The sequence below is a fragment of the Prionailurus viverrinus genome, chromosome A1 (assembly GCF_022837055.1).
Source record: "Prionailurus viverrinus isolate Anna chromosome A1, UM_Priviv_1.0, whole genome shotgun sequence".
In the NCBI taxonomy this organism is placed as follows: domain Eukaryota; kingdom Metazoa; phylum Chordata; class Mammalia; order Carnivora; family Felidae; genus Prionailurus; species Prionailurus viverrinus.
The window spans coordinates 143,192,723-143,210,836 of NC_062561.1; the positions used below are offsets into that span (position 1 = coordinate 143,192,723).

At 32.7% G+C, this 18,114-nt stretch overlaps 1 protein-coding gene across 1 annotated transcript in view; it reads left to right on the forward strand.

Moving 5' to 3' along the window:
- Window positions 1–12,167, forward strand: part of SCAMP1 (secretory carrier membrane protein 1) — a 130,240-nt gene extending 118,073 nt beyond the window's left edge. Inside the window, exon 9 of the mRNA XM_047872165.1 lies at window positions 8,308–12,167. Coding sequence (XP_047728121.1) covers window positions 8,308–8,472 — 165 coding nt within the window. The 3' untranslated portion in view covers window positions 8,473–12,167. The remainder of the gene's footprint in view (window positions 1–8,307) is intronic.
- Window positions 12,168–18,114: the final 5,947 nt, after the last annotated feature.

The window sequence follows — 18,114 nt, forward strand, 5'->3', positions numbered from 1 at the left end:
AAAAAGTTTCCCTAAATGCTTGAATTGTTTTTAAAAATGCCAGTATATCTATTCTGAAAAAACTTCTCTGTGAGAGTATATAATTCGGGTATATGATCCAAAGTGGAGATGATGATGGTGATGATAATAATAATAATAATTATTGGTGTTTTATAGTAAATGCTCTATGAACATACCCAGTTATATTTAATAATGGTCTTAGGTAAAAAATGATGATTTCATTTTCTTTGAAAACATTGCTATTGTTCACCCCTCCTTTTTTTTTTTTTTTTGCTTCCTTTTTAATTTTTTTTTTGTTTTATTTGGATCTAGGACAGAATGCTGATAATTTAATGTACTTTTTTTTTTTAAATAGTCACATTTAGGTATACTTCTTTTGCCTTCTCTCTGCCTCTTTCTCTGAATCATCCAAGACTATAATTTTTCCTGATTAAAAATCCATTTCAGGTGATTGACATGGCCTATTTTCTTTTTCTCCTCCTTCTCCTTCTCCTTCTCCTCCTCCTCCTCCTCCTCCTCCTCCTCCTCCTCCTCCTTCTTTTCCTTTTCCTTTTCCTTTTCCTTTTCCTTTTCCTTTTCCTTTTCCTTTTCCTTTTCCTTTTCCTTTTCCTTTTCCTTTTTCTTTTTCTTTTCGAGAGGAGAGTACATGTGCAAGCAGGGAGAGGGAGAGAGAGAATCTTAAGCAGACTCCACACTCTGCAGAGCCTAAGGTGGCGCTCAATCTCATGACCGTGAGATCATGACCAGGTGAAATCAATCAAGAGTCAGATGCTTAACCAACTAGGCCACCCAGGTGCCCCAAGAATAATAATATTTGTTAAACAATATGTTGGGGACATTGAAATTTTTTCTGCTCTAAATACTTTTTATTTTTTTTTATTAACTGAATTATAGCAGGAGACAGTACTATATTGGTTTTAGATGTACAACATTGTGATTTGACATTTATAAATTACATCATGAAATAATTTCCATAAGTATAGTTACCATCTGTCACCATTCAAGGCTACACAATATCATTGACTGTATTCCCTATACTGTACTTTACATCCCTGTGACTTATTTATTTTGTACCTGGAAGTTTGTATCTCTTAATCCCCTTCCCCTATTTTGCCCATCCCTCCACTTCTGTATCCCCACCCCCAGCAGCCATCAGTTTGTGCTCTGTATTTATGAGTCTCTTTCAGGTTTTTTGTTGTTGTTGTTTGCTCATTTGTTTTTTAGAGTTTGCATATAAGTGACATCATGTGGTATTTGTCTTCCTCTGACTTATTTCACTTAGCATAATACCTCCTAGGTCTGTCCATGTTATTGCAAATGGCAAGATGTCATTCTTTTTTTTTTTTTTTTTTTGGGTGAGTAATAGTGCATTGTGTATGTGTATGTATGTGTGTGTGTATATATATATGTATATATATGTATATATATATATATATATACACACATTATCTTCTTCTTTATCCATTCATCTTTCAGCAGACACTCAAATTTCTTCTTTATGTTGCCTAACATAAATAATGCTGCAAGAAACATAAGCGTGTGTATTTCTTTTCAAATTAGTGTTTTTGTTTTCCTTGGAAAAACCCAGAAATGGAGTGACTATATCATATGGTACTTCTATTTTTACTTTCTTGAGAAACTTCCATACTGTTTTCCCATAGTTGCTACACCAATTTACATACACACAAACAGTGCAGGAAGGTTCCCCCTTCCTCACATTTTTGCCAACACTTGTTATTTCTTGTCTTTTTGATGGTAGCTATTTTGACTGGTTTGAGGTGATACTTCATTGTGGTTTTGATTTCCATTTCCCTGACGATTAGTGATATTGAGAGCATCTTTTCACATGGATATTGGCCATCTTTGTGTTGTCTTTGGGAAAGGGTCTATTTAGGTTCTTCTGCCCATTTTTAATTGGATTGTTTCTTTGGTGTTGAGTTGTATTGATTCTTTATGTATTTTGGATCTTAATCCCTTATAGATAATTTGCAGATATGTTCTCCCATTCAGTAGGTTTCCTTTTCATTTTACTGGTGGTTTCCTTCACTGTGTGGGAAAAGCTTTTTAGTTGGATGTAGTCCTAATTGTTTTGTTTTTGCTTTTGTTGCACTTGATTAAGGGGACATATCCAAAAAAATATTGCTAAGGTTAATGTCCAAGAGTTTACTTCCTGTGTTTTCTTTCACAAGTTTATGCCTTCAGGTCTTAGGTTATGTGTTTAATCCATTTTGAATTTACTTTTGTATGTGGTGTAAGAAAGTGGTCCACTTTTATTTTTTTTTTTGCATGTAGCTGTTCAGTTTTGCCAACACTATCAAAGAGACTGGTCTTTTCCCCTGTGTAAATTCTTGCCTCCTTTGTCACAGATTAATTAACCATGTAAACATGGGACTATTTTGGGGCTTTGTGTGGTGTTCCATTATTCAGTGTTTCTTTTTGTGCCAGTACCATACTGTTTTGATTACTATAGTTTTGTAGTATAGTTTGAAATACGGAATTGTGATGCTTGTGATAGCTCTGTTTTTCTTTTCAAGATTGCTTTGGTATTTGGGGTCTTTTGTAGTTCTGTACAGATTTTAGGATTATCTTAATTCTGCAAAAAATACTATTGGTATTGAATCTTTAGATTGCTTTGGATAGGTTCAACATTTTAACAGTATTCTTTGAATCCATGAACATGGTATATCTTTTCATTTGTATCCACTTATTTCATCATTGTCTTAAAGTTTTCACTAGATGGGTCTTTCACCTCTTTGGTTAAACTTATTTCTAGGTATTTTTTTTTTCTTCTTTGATGTCACTATAAATAAGATTGTATTCTTAATTTCTCTTTCTGCTAGTTTATTATTAGTGTAGAGAAATGCAACACATTTCCATAATTAATTGCAGTTCATTTAGTCTAACAGTTTTTGGTGGCATCTTTAGGGTTTTCTGTATATATTATGTTATCTGCAAATAGTGACAGAGTTACTTCCTCCTTAATAATGTGGATACCTTTTATTTCTTTTTCTTGCCTGATTTTTGTGGCTAGGACTTCGAGTACTATGTTGAATAAAAAAAGCAAGAGTGGACATCCTTGTCTTGTACCTTAGAGGAAAAGCTTTCAGCTTTTCACCCCTAAGTATGATGTTAGCTGTGTGTTTGTCATATATGGCCTTTGTTATGTTGAGGTACGTTCCCTCTATATCCTATTTCTTGAGAGTTTTTGTCATGGAAAGATGTTGAATTTTGTAAAGTGGTTTCTCTGCATCTATTGAGATGATCATGCGATTTTTATCTTCATTTTGCTAATCTGGTATATTGTGTTGATTGATTTGCGGTTATTGAACCATCTCTCATCTCTGGAATAAATTTCACCTGGTCATGGTGAATGATCCTTTAATATATTACTGAATTTGGTTTGCTAAATTTTTTTTTAGGATTTTTGCATCTGTGTTCATTAGGATTATTGACCTGTAATTTTCTATTTTTGTAGTTTTGATATCAGACTAATGCTGGCCTCATAGAATGAATTTGGAAACATTTCTTCTCTTCAATTTTTTGGGTTAGTTTGAGAAGAATAGGCATTAGCTCTTCTTTAAATATTTGGTAGAATTCCCTTGTGAAGCCATCTAGTCCTCAGCTTTTGTTTATTGGGAGTTTTTTTGTTTTTTTTTTTTAAATTACTGATTCAGTTTCATTGCTAGTAATCAGTCTGATGAGATTTTCTATTTCTTCCTGATTTTGTCTTGGATGACTATGTTTTTAGGAATTTATCCACTTTCATTTAGATAGTTTAATTTGTTGGCATATAATTTTTCATAGTAGTCTCTTGTAATCCTTTGTATTTTTGTGGTTGTAATTTGTCCTCTTTTATTTCTGATTTTATTTATTTGAGCCCTCTTTTTTGCTTGATAGGTCTGGTAAAGATTTTATCATTTGTATTTATCTTTGCAAAGAACCAGTTCTGAGTTTTCTTAATTTATTTTTGTCTATTTCCAATCTGATCTGTATTATTTCCTTTATTATTTCTACTAACTTTGGGCTTTATTTTTTAGTGCCTTTAGGTGTAAGATTAGATTAAAACTTTTCTTGTTTCCTTGAGGTGGGCTTTTCTTAGATCTTCTTTTGCTTTGTCTCAAAGATGTTGAACTGTTGGTTTCCATTTTCATTTGTGTGAATGTATTTTTTTCATTTTCTCTCATTTCTTTGTTGACCCATTGGTTGGTTGGTAGCATGTTGTTTAGCCTTGATGTATTTGTGTGGTGTTTTTTTTCCAGTTTTTTTTTTTTTGTAATTGATTTACACAGTTTAATACCATTGTGGATCAGAAAAGATACTTGATAGAATTTCAGTCTTCTTAAATTTATTGAAGCTTGTTTTATGGCCGAATATATGATCTGTCCTGGAGAATATTCTGTGTGTACTCAAAAAGAACGTGGGGTCTGCTGTTTTTGGATGCAGTGTTCTGTGTATATATCTGTTAAGTATATCTAGCCTGATGTGTCCTTCAAAGCTACTGCTTCCTTGATTGATTTTCTGCCTGAGTGATCTATTGATGTAAGTGGTATGTTAAAGTTCCCTAGTATGTTCACTTGTAAACTGGCCTGTGAAGGTAATTGCAAACTAAGCAATTTTCTTTGTAACATAGGTACAGTGTGTTAGATTAGTAGTGTACCTCTTTGGTAACTTTTTTTTTTTTTAATAGGATAATTGTGAGCCATTTGTTTAAATGGCTAAAAAATAAAAGAAAAATAAACAAGTAATTATTCAGTGGCTTTTACTGCAAGTTATTATGTCTTTTTTTTTTAGGTAAGCTTTACACCCACTATGTCACTTGAACTCATGACCCCAAGGTCAAAAATTGCATGCTCTACTGACTAAGCCAGCCACGTACCCCAGCAAGTCACTATATCTTATAGGTGATATAATAATGAGTAGAAATTAGCTCTTCCCCTCAAGGAACCAAAAGCACATGGGGTATAAGACATGTAGATAACTCCTACAAAAGAAAAGGCACACTAGACATCCCTAAAAGATGTACTGGAGGTGCTCACAACAGGGAGAGTCACAGTTAGATCAAGCAGAAAGAGGACAGTGGTATTTGAGATAGGCTGCAGAGGATGAACAGGATTTCAATAGTGTAAAAAGAGAGTATTAATTCAAGAGGTGACAGAAGGGATTTCTGACCCAGATCTATGGGCAGTTCACAGATGGTTTATAGGAAATGTTTAATTGAAAACATTAGGCTAAGAGATCCCTAAGTTTTTTAAAAAAAAAAACTCACAACAAGAATAAAAATTTCAAAAATTTGTTTTTTCCCAGGTTTTAAAAAAGGTTAAAGTGATTTTTATGTAACAGGCAACTTATATTAATAAAAACATTTCTTGAAATCATATTCTCTAAGCTTTAATGGAAATATATGTTTGGATTATTTTGTTTAAAGTACCATGAGCCTTTAATTTCCATAGTATACAATTTTTTGTGTCATATACCACCACAGTATACACTAACGTATGTTTGAAGATACATTAAGAAAGCAAGATACCCTTCTGGAGTTGCATCTCGGCTGTGACTCTTCTCCAGATACTTAAAAATTAATTTTAATTTTTACTAGAGTAACACATTTACATAACTCTCATTTTATCCTTAGGAAAAATGTGAGAGACAGATAGGACAACAAATATTCTTGTTTCATGGGAAGTAAACTTGAGGTTTTGAGTGGTGACCAGCCTGGTAGAAAGCAGTGGAATCAGTAGATAGCAAATCTACTGTTCTTTCTGTGTTACTCCTAGAACTAAATATTTAGGTTGATGTTCTCATAACTAGAAGAGATAGAAAGTATTTAAGTTGTTTAGTTTTTTTTAATTGTAATATTTTACCTTAAAGTTGTGTCCCTGATGTCGTAAGGAATGTGAGCTATCAATAGATAACACTATGAAACATAGCAGGAAATTGATGAGTTTTTTGAGATGGTAATCCTTAGAATTAGCCTGTCATGTTGCTGGAGCACTGGTAAAAAGAATCCCCGTTTTCACATGGTTTTATAATGGATTTCATACAGTATTTGAGCATTATGCACGGAGTACGCATGTGTAGTCTCTTCCCTCTAGGTGGCTCTCTGAGTCTATATAGATTTGGACTAATGAGAAGTGTATGTTGTTCATACCTTTATTTTGCCTTCCTGCTCTGTGGGGCTGTGCGTGACATTTTTAAGTAATTAAATATGAAGTCCATGAACACGTAACATCAGGCACTCAATTTAAAACAAATTTGGAAAAGGAAATAACAAAGCAAGTTAGAACAAACATTTGTTGATTATATGCTCATAAACTTGGGGGGAAGGGAGAAGACACAAGTGAATCTGTAATTATATTGTATGATGACAGAGTCTAGTAAGTAGACAAGGTTTATTAGAAACTTCATTTTCTTCGTCCTGATTATATGTATTCATTGCTTTGAGATAATTTTTTTGAACATAGGAGTAGTAATTTATCTGTATCTTTAATGTTCCATAGAAAAATTGGTTTTAAAAAGGGAATAAAAATAATTACTTAGGATTCTGAAAATTCCCAACATGAAGAAATGGTTTTGAACACGTTGGCCAAAATTACAACAGTAAATGATCATGTAATAGAATGACGTTTCACAGACTGTGCGAATGTGAAGATTAATTTTTCAGATCCCTTGATGTTTATAAGTGAGGATCAACAATTTTGTTTGGAACCATTTTTGTGTGTCATAATAGTAAATTTGAGTAATGCATAAAGATTATCCCTTGGAGAGAAAGAAATGAATACAAAAGAGGTAAAATACAGTGTTCAGTTAACCAACACATGAAAAAGTCATTTTCTCATCATTTTCTCAAAATATTAAAGGAATTAAATTATGATAGTGCTATAGTACGAGAAGAAAACAATTTTAGGGTTTGCCTAAAGTGTACTTGTCAGCGCTCTCATTTTCTTCCTGACCCTTTTACACCTTGTTCCACTGTAATATGACATTTGCTTTCATCACTGTGTCCGAAGAATTCAGGGCTGCCTGGGTATTTTTATCTCCTACCCGGAGCAGCTCTTCATTCCTTAACATGGCTTTCTTCCCTTGGCATCTGTGAAAAAGTCCCTGGCTTTTCCCATTCCTCTCTTTAATTGTTCCTTATTGTCGTGGGTACCTCTTAAATATTGGTATCTTAACAGACTTTGATATTTGACTCTTTCCTTTTTTCTCCATGGACCGTTTCATTTGAATGTCAGAGTTGCAGTTACCATTTATGTGCCATTGCTTTTCAAGTCCATGTCCCTAGCCTATTCCTCTTTTGAACTCCAAATCAAATCTTCACCTGCCTGCTGCCTGCTGTGCTAGGTATGAATGTTTTGAACTTAGTGTCTCCTTTCCCCTCTAAACCAACCTATCTTACCTCTTCTCTGTCTTCTTGAAACAGTTTCCCAGTATCCAAGTTTGACTTGAAAGTCTTTGACTCATTCAAAGAAAGTTCCCTTTCTTTCTCTTCCTCCCTCCCCCCAAGTTTGTAGACATGTAATAAATAAATATTCTAATTTGCTTTATTTCCTTCCCCAAATTTATATAAATTGGCTGATGTTATGTATTGTTGCACTTTGTAGTTTATGCATCTCGTAACATATGCTAATAGAGTGTTTTGGAACCTTGCTCTTGAAAAGAAGTCCCAAAGATTTAAGTGATAAATCAGTATGGGCAGACACTTTCCAGAAGTTTTTCCTTTCCCAAAATTTCTCCGAAGTAAATCCTTTAGGACTTGACCATATACAAAAAGTAAAATGGTACACAGAGTGAAAGAGGACAGCAAAAGTATCTTTAAGGACCTATGTATTCCTTGGTATATGAAATGATGAAATGATAATCATTTGATTATAATAGGGGTAGTGGTGTATATGTAGCCAACATGAAAATTGATAAGGCATTACTCTGAATTGTCTAAGGTGGTAAGTTAATGTATTAATGTCTGAATGTCTCTTGTTATGTTTAAACCATTCTCTGTAATATCTTACAAAGTAGGTATAGCAGGAAAAATAGCTTTTTGCATTTGGTTAAGAAGTTTTAAAAATTATTGTTGGTTTGCATAAGCATAACTATCTCTTCTGCATTGGGAGTAAAGTGGAAGACAATGTTAGGAAAATATTTAAATACAGTATTGTATGTCAGTGTGGTGGCTGATATTCTTGACCTTAGGAATCATGGCTAGAATCTAGTCCTTTTATGTCTGGGTAATGTCAAGATTAATTGAAGAGTTGCTGAAAATGAGTGTGTAGATTACCATTTAACTTGTCCCACTTTTTTGTGCCTCCGTAGGTACATGGACTATACCGCACAACAGGTGCTAGTTTTGAGAAGGCCCAACAAGAATTTGCAACAGGTGTGATGTCCAACAAAACTGTCCAGACTGCAGCTGCAAATGCAGCTTCAAGTGCAGCAACTAGTGCGGCTCAGAACGCTTTCAAGGGTAACCAGATGTAGAGAACCCTCCAACAGTACACTGGTACCTTCTGACTGTACTTTTTCTCCAGTTACTGTATTCTATAAATATTTTTATGTTCAAAACACAGTACACACAGCATGTATATTTCCTGTTCACTTGTGCATGGGCTAAAACCAGAAAAACTTCCTTGTCTTATTTGCCTATTAGTTTCTTAATATTTTGGTGCCCCTTGCAGAAAAAAATATTACATGCTAAGTAAATATTCTCCATATTTTTTGGGGGATGAATGTTCAGCAAATTATTTCAGTGGTGACACACTGAAATTAATATGGTACTTATGATTAAAAATGCATTTAGTACGAGCTGCAGTCATTCTTTCAAAAATCTTAGACTTAAGGATTACATATTGGAACATTAAAGCGATGCTTCATTCCATTTTCCCCATTTATACTGAAAGAAATAGGCCATCAGGGACTTAGGGATTTTAAAATTGGCTTGCTTTTTAGCAGTTTTAGTCACCAGTGAAGAGCCTGTGTGCATTTCGTAGTAGATGATGTAAATTTTATCCTTTTCTTTTTGTTTTATTTTTATAGAGTAGTTGATATTTTCATACCAATCTCTGATCTTGCATGGGCACCACATTTCTTAAAAGAATTAGTATTTTGGCTTTTGCACTGCTTATGGTTGTAGGATTGCAGAGTTGCTGGTAGAATCAAAGAAGAGATTTTCTGCAATAGTTTCTGTTAAATAAAAATTTATTGGGATGCAATATGAGAACATAATATGCAGTGCATCATCCAAAAAAGGGTAGATAATCAGTGGAATAGAATGTAGTGATGATAATACTGTTTTTTGTTTTTGTTTTTTAATTTTCAGTATCCGTATCATAGTAGAATATTACTGTATGGAAACTGGTATATTCTTGTGGTTACTCATTTTAATTGAACTGAGATTGTGTTTGGCAGCTCTTTTTTGGGGAGTGTGTGTGTATAATTTTTAACAGAGGTATTAAAGTCTAGACTAACTCCTTGTCCAAAAAGAACATACAGTATTTCAGGGATTTTTCTTTTAGCCTCTCATCTGTAGTGGGATTAAAAAGAAAAAGATGCTGTTGTTTCACATACACTTGAATTCCTAATGCACCTCAGTCTTTGAACTTTTGACACAGACTGAATACATTAAAATTTTTCAGCAATAGAAAAAAATGAAACATATAACTTGCACCAAGCAAGAAAATACAAATACAGTTAAATGCATTGATTGTGACTATGACCATGTTGAAATTGTTACTATGCAGCTTAGGAGTTCATTCTTAGAGTATACTTGATTTGAAACTTTGAATCATTTTTAATACTGATTTAATGACTCAAAGACCTTTGAAAGTCATTATACTGTGTTTTGGAAGTCATTAGCTAATTTAAGATTACAGAATAATCAGTAATGATTTATTCAACTTGATTTTAAGTAAGGATAGTCTATTGGGTTAAATTATTTGAGACTGCAGATCTTTTTTAAAAATAAGAATCAGATGGGTATAAATAGTTAAATCACTTGCATTCTTTTCCCCAAATCTGGAGGTAGATGAATTTCATACTGAGGGTGGGATGATGAGTTCTCACTATTTATAAGGGAAGCTTTGCGTGATAATAGATAACATGGATCCATCTAGATGGTGTTTACATTTGATTTATTTGGGATTTATTGAAATAATATACTTGGAAGATATTTCTTTTATTATGATTAAAATAGGTTTCAGAAAATGAATTTAAAACTTTTTATGAATATTTCTGATTAGTAATAATCTCCCTACTTTGTCAAACAAATAAGCCAGTTCAAGTTCTTTAGATTCTATAATCTTACTGAAAATCTATTTTATCACAGTGTGCTTTACTGAGTGTGTATTTTACAAACATTCAAAACATTAACCACAAAATACAAGAGGAGCTCTTATATTTATCATTAATTTATATCTCAAGTCCATTTCTTTTTTTCTTTTAACCACAAATGAATATAGAGACTTGAAAAATACTGACATACTTTCCTTTAAGAATAGGAATTATCTCTATTTTGTAGAAATCCCCAAAGGTAGCATTGTTAAATAGCAAATAATTAAAACCAACAGTACCTTTTTTGTGTGTGACTGGGGAGAATGTTTTAAGATCCAGTTACTTGGGTTAATACAAGCGTATGAGAGAAAATTGTTTTTTAAAAACCTAAATGTGGATTAAAATGATGGCAATACTAACGGTTTGATAAGGTATAGGGATTTTAAATTCTTAGATTCTCTATTCTCCTAACAATAGTTGGTAAATGGTCACATTTTCCAGCAAAAGATTGGCATTTGTTAATGTATTATATTTAATACTAATGTGACCCACCCAGTATCACAGTCATGAAATGGTCTTCATGTTGTAAGCATTCATGTCATTTTTCAGTTTGCAATATTAAGTTGTGGCTGTTTTCCTTCAAACTAAAATTTGAACACTGGAAAATCCTTGCTCAGTGATTTGTAATTTGGGACTTGGATTATTTATCTAGGGATGTTTGTATATTTTGTCAGTGAGTAATATTGCGCTGCCATCATGATGAGTGTCATGGTTCTATATAAATGCCCTCCATCTGTCCCTCTAATGTTGCATGTTTTCAGTGGTTTGGAAGTTTTGTATATTTATTGTATTAACACAGAGTGTCATAAAATAAAATGCTGTTTACTGGATGTTAGTTTGTCTAATTTTAAACATTATATTAGCATTTCAGAGATAGAGATTATGCTGTCAGTTTAGTGTATATAGATATTTCACATTTGATTTTTAAATAATCTCTGTAATTCTAACATGTGCTGAAAAAATAAATAACATAAAAGACTTTGTTAAAAACTCTCAGCAACACAAAATGACCATTTTTCTGTTGCATTAGAACTTTTAGGTGGTGGAACATGAACTTCACTCATATTTTGATCACTCTAAGGTCAAAATACACATACTGTCTAGAAGTTAGTAAGATTCAAAATGGAAACCCTGTTTTGTGGCTCAGGTTTTTCCTTGTAGGTTAAAATGGATGCCTCTGTACTAGTATTGTATTGATTAGATTGAACTTGTGTTCTGTTTCCTAACCTAGCTACCTTTGTTTTATGTGCCGATGAAAGTACCTATTTGTGTATTGTTGGTTTTTCACTTGGTTATCTAAGGAGGATGTAAAAATCTAAAATGTTCATGGTGAATCTTATTCTGAGAAATACATGTTAAAATAGGAACAGCATTTTCAATTTTCTGGGTGTTACCTAAAAAGTGAGTTTGGATTTTCATTGGATATACTGTCTTCTATAAATCTTGTTGAGATAATATATAGTTCATGTTTTAGAGGGGATTTATGTTAAATTGAGTTTATTTTCTGTAATTTATTTGTACTAGCATAATGCTTTCACAGTTACTGCTATATCTTTTTCTGAAAATGCTGACATAATAGCATTTAATTTTATATCTTTATTGGTGAAAATCTATGTTTAGACTGTTTATATATAGAGTTTGTTATAGTTTTGCATATATTTTCTCCTGTTAGAATTACCATGGCTGTCAGACACCATTGCACACTGTATTTCCTTCCATTTTTCCCTTAAGGAATATGTTTAGAGGGATTTTTTGATTCCGTGTAATTAAGACCTTTTCAAGTTAAATAAAAATGGTTAATGTAAAAATAATTGATGGTTAAAAATAAAAAATGCCTTACTTTGATAGATTTTCAAGTACCACAGTATAAATTTATGTAGGGTAGAATGTTTTAAAACACTAGAGTTGTTTTAAATACTTGTTTATTAAACTAAAAATTTATATCTTAGTGTCTAAATATTATGGAAGTGAAGTATTTCCACTAGAACTTGAGGATACACTTTACCAAACAGCATGCTTTTTGTATTGATGGGTGTTTTAAAACCTCATTAGGGCTTTGTCATAGTATATAGAGAGCTAGAAAGAAATCTATAGAAATTTACTAAGCCAGACATTGCCACTAATCTATACAAGGTAGATAGATTTATTCAATTTAAAGTTTCTGGGAAAATGAGGAAAGACTCTTCTCTAGTGTTCTTACCCTTCCTGAGGTTTCATATTTACAGTTTAACTTTGTGGTTTTGGTAAGAAAAAGCCTTTAACCTATAGAATTTTCACTAGCACTGTTTATGTTTTCAAATGGCAAGGAGATAGGAGCCACCAGGTAGCAATGTAGTGAGTGTTAAATTTTATGTTGATCTAAATCTTGATTTATTTTTCAGCTTATATCTTTCTGGGCTTACATGGCTGATGGTGTAGTTAAAACTTTCCTGCCACTAAAACCATTTTATCTTTTCTCTAATAGGACAGAAAATAGTTAATCTTCTCCAACCTAATGATGTTTTGTATACTCAAGACAAAATTACTGTAAATATTTTCTCTACATTTAAACAGTTATACTTTGTAGAATCATAGCATGCAAATTTTATTTTTTAATTCTTATATGTAATCTTAGAATTCCTTCAACACTCATTTAGTATTTTGTAGGCCGGTGATTCTCAAGATAAATCATAGTTGTGAGTAGTTGTTACTGTTGGTAGCTTATAATATTCTTCAGCTGTTTCTTCAGCCAAAAATCACTCTTTTATCTGGTCATCACAGTAGTTCCTGCAATATTATAGTCTACACAAAAACTCAGTCCACTGGGCACACACATTCCTACTCAAAGTAGTTTTTTCTAGTTTGTTTTTTCTAGTAGTTTGTGCCTCCTACTCAAAGTAGTTTTTTCTACTAGTTTTTTCTAGTTTGAAAGTCTTATATACCTATTAGAGAACAATTAGAAAACATGGAAAATGATAAATGAGAAAAAAAATCTGTGTTTCTATCATCTAGGAATATCACTGCTAATGTTTTATTGTATTTTCCACTTTTTCTATCCATGCATACATTTATATAGAATTAAGGGATATAAACAGTGTGGGTTTTTTAATCCTATGTTCCCTCTTTTAGCATTATATCATAATGGTCTGATAGTTTAGCTTCTAAAATAAACTTTTTTTAATTTATAAAATAAATACACATTTCAGTAGAAATTACAGAAAATATTTATAAAGCAAAAGATAAAGTTGCTCATAATTTTATACCAATAAACATTAAAATTTGGTTTATATGTTTCTATTAATTTTTGAGGAAGATACCTTTTATCCTGAAATTAAAAAATAAGTTTTTCTTTCAACCTTATTGGGTGGTTCAGTTGGTTAATTTACAGGTATTTTGCTTTTGATGCCTTTGCTTTTGGAGTCATATCCAAAACATCATTACCAAGGTCAGTGTCAAGGAACTTACCACCTATGTTTGTTTCTAGGGATTTTATGGTTTCAGGTCTTACATTCAGTTCTCTAATCCATTTTAAGTTAATTTTGGTGTATGGTATAAAATAATGGTCCAGTTTCTTTTTTTTGCATGTGGCTGTCCAGTTTTCCCAGCACCATTTATTGAAGAGACTGTTCTTTTCCCCATTTATATTTTTTAATCCTTTGTCATAGATTAATTGATCATGTATGTGTGGGTTTATTTCTGGGCTCTTTCTTTTTATGCTAATATAATGTTTTGATTATTATAGCTTTGTAATATAACTTGAAATCGGGGAGTGTGATGCCTCCAGTTTTGTCCTTTCTCAAGTTTGCTTTGGTTGCCCAGAGTCTTTTGTGGTTCCGTACAGATTTTAGTATCATTTATTTTATTTCTGTGAAAAATGCCATTTGAATTTTGAAATGGTTTGCATTGAATCTGTAGATGGCTTTGAGTAGTATAGACATTTTAACATTATTCTTCTGTGAGCAGAGAATATCTTTCCATCTGTTTGTGTCATCTTTATTTTCTTGAATCAGTGTCTTACAGTTTTTAGTCTGTGTTTTACCTTGGTTAAATTTATTCCTAGATATTTTATTCTTTTTGATACAATTGTAGATGGGATTATTAATTTCTCTTTCTGATAGATCATTTTTAGTGTATAGAAATACAACAGATCTTTTGTATATTAATTTCATATCCTGAAATTTTACTGAATTCATTTATTCTAACATTTTTAAAATAAAGTCTTCAAGCTCTTCTGTATATAAAATCATGTCATCTACAGATAGTGGCAGTTTTATTTATTTCTTTCCAATTTGGATGTTTTGTTAATTTTTTACTTGCCTCCTTGCTCTTGATAAGATTTCCAATACTGTTTTGAATAAAAATGGTGACAGTGGGCATCCTTCTCATGTTCCTGTTTCACTGCTGAGTATGATGTTAGCTCTGGGCTTGTCTATTTTCACCTTGTCCATATATCACCATTACGAAAGAGGGTATGTTCCCTCTATACTCACTCTGTGGAGAGTTTTTGTTGTAAATACATGTTGAATTTTCAAAATGCTATTTTCTGCATCTGTTGAGATGATGATATGATTTTTATCATTCATTTTGTTAACGTAGTATATGAAATTGATTTGCAGATGTTGAACCATCTTGCATCCCTGGAATAAATCCTATGTGATCATGGTATATGGTTCTTTTAATGTATTGTTAAATTTGGTTTCCTAATATTTTTTGACAACTTTTGCATTTATGCTCATCAGGGATATTGTCCTGTAATTTTCTTTTCTTGTGGTGTCGTTAGCTGATATTGGTTAGGGTAATATTGGCCTCATAAAATGATTGGAAGCATTCTCTCCTCTTCAGTTTTTTTTAGAAGACTTTGAGAATTATTGGTATTAATTCCTTGAATGTTTGGTAGAATTCACCCTTAAAGCCATCTGGTCCTAGACTTTTATTTGTTGGAGGTTTTGATTTTTGATTCAGTCCTCTTACTAGTAATCAGTCTGTTCAGATTCTTTATTTTTTCATGATTCAGTCCTAGAAGACTGTATGTCACTAGGAATTTATCCATTTCTTCTAGGTTGTCTATTTTATTTGCATATAATTATAATAGTCTCAACATCCTTCATGTTTCTGAGGTATCTTTGTAAAATCTGATTTTATTTATCTGAGCTGTCTTTTTTCTTTGATAAGTCTGGCTAAAGGTGTTAAGATTATGTTTATCTTTTCAAAGAACCAGTTCTTAGTTCCATTGATCTTTTTCTGTTATTTTTAGTCTATTTCATTTTTATTCTCTGATCTGTTACTTTTTTCCTTCTACTAATTTTGGGCTTTTTTTTTCTTTTTCTAATTTCTTGCAGTGTGAAGTTAGATAGTTTGAGATTTTTCTTATTTCTTAAGGTAGGCCTGTATTGCTATGATCCCTCTTAGAACTATTTTTGCTTCATCTCATAAATTTTGGTATGTTGTGTTTGCATTTTTGTTTGAGGTATTTTTATTTCTCCTTTGATTACTTTATCGACCCACATTGGTTGTTCACAGTTGCACAGTATTTAATCTGCACATTTTCCAGTTTTATTCTTGTAATTGGTTTCTAGTTCTGTATCATTATGGTTGGAAAAGATGCTTGATATGATTTGTTCTCTTAAATTTATTAAGAATTGTTTTTGTGACTTTACATGTGATCTGTCCTGGAGAATGTTTCATGTGCACTTGAGAAGAATGTGTTTGCTGCTGCTTTTGGATGGCATTCTCTGTTTATATTTAGTAAGTCCATCTGATCTAATATGTCATTCCAGGCCAATGTTTACTTATTGATTTTCTGTCTGGATGATCTGTTTGTTGATGTCCTACTATAATGTCCTTCTATTACCTCATTGTATTGCTTTGTCTCCCTTTTCCTTTAGGGCTGTTAATACTTGCTTTATATGTTTAGTTGCTTCTATGTTGGGTGTATAAATACTTATAAATATTATGTTGTCTTGTTGGATTGACCCTTTTATCATTATGTAATGCCCTTCTTTGTCTTTTTTACTGTATTTATTTTAAAGTATTTTGTCTCATATAAGTATTACTATGCCAATTCTCTTTTGGTATATTTTTGCGTGGAAGATCTTATCATTTCATTTCCAATCTATATGTGCCCGTACATCTGAAGTGAATCTTTTGTAGACAGCATAAAGTTGGGTTTTGTTTTCTTTTATCCATTCAAACCACTCTGTGTCTTTTGATTAGAGAATTTAGTCCATTTACATTTAAAGTAATTATTGATAGTTATTAACTTATTGCTATTTTGTTCATTGTTTTCAGCTGCTCATATGTTATTTTTCTAAGTCCTGTTGTTCCTTTATGTTCTCATTTTCAGGTTTTTGTGTTAATAATTTATCAAGGAATCTATTGTTCCTAAGTTTGGGGGCCTAGTCTTTTGTTCTTTCTTTAGGGCAAATTGCTGGGTCAAAACATAAGCGTTTTCTTTTTTAACTCCACCTCCAATGGTGGGGCTCGAACTTAAGACTCCAAGATCAAGAGTCACATTCTCTACCAACTGAACCAGCCGGGTCCTCAAAACTTAAGCATATTTTTAAAGGCCTTTGTTGTGCATTGCCAAATTGCTCCAGAAAATTTTATCAATTTATATCCTGTCAGTATTGTATGAAACGGCCTTTTTTAAAAAAAATTTTTTTTTAATGTTTTTTATTTATTCTTGAGAAAGACAGAGCACAAACGGGGGAGAGGCAGAGTGAGAGAGGGACACAGAATCAGAAGCAGGCTCCAGACTCCGAGCTGTCAGCACAGAGCCCGATGCGGGGCTTGAACTCACAAGCCATGAGATAATGACCTGAGCTGAAGTCGGATGCTTCACCGACTGAGCCACCCAGGTGCCCCTGAAATGGTCTCTTTATCCACACTCTGCCAAATTGGATGTTCTTTTCTAAAGTCTTTGCCACCAGTAGGTTTTACAGGTTTGTTCTTTTAGATTCTCATTGTCGATAGATGATGGCTCATTCAACACTAACCTGTTTGTTTTTTGGTTTTGCTAAATAGGAGTGACCATGTATCCTGAATCTACAGAGAAATCTTCCACTTCCTGAAAGCACTAAGATAAGGATAATTAGGATGGAAAAAGCATTGGTGGCCTCAGGTAGCAAATCCATTGAGGCTCTCTAGGTAAAATTAGATTGGTTTTAACAAGTTATGTTATTCTTCAAAATTTTTTCATCTAATAACTTTTATTTAGTGAGGACTTTATACCAGAGAGTATACTAAATGCTTTACATACATCACTTAATCCTCACACCAGACCTATGATGTAATTTCTATTACTGGCTGCATTTTTATAGATGAGTGGAAAATTATCTCAGTCACTCAGTGAGTGGTGTTGAAGGGGCAGCTAGACCCGTGTCTCCTCACTCCTGTTACATATGGGATCTTTGCCCCATGGTACCACTTCTTTCCAACTTTGTTCCCTTTCCATTTTTTCACATTAATATCCATAATTCATATCCATCCTTTAGGGATAGGACTCTAGGAAAAAAAAAATCCACAACCAAGAAAAAAATTACAGCATGTACTTTTGAAGTCTCCACATCAAGGCCTGGCTCTGTGATGTGTGGGTGAGTACCTGCTGTACCGTTACCAAATGGTCTTTGGCATTTGTGTTTATGTTTGGAGAAACTTTAGCTGAGGTCAAATCCTTATTAGGTTAACTATGAAGAAAACGGGCTTTTTAGCTAATAATAATAGCTGCTTATCCTGGATGAGAGGTTGTTTATAACAAAATAAGAACTATGAAACCACTATTTGTATTACTGCTGTCATATACCTAATGAACTTTTA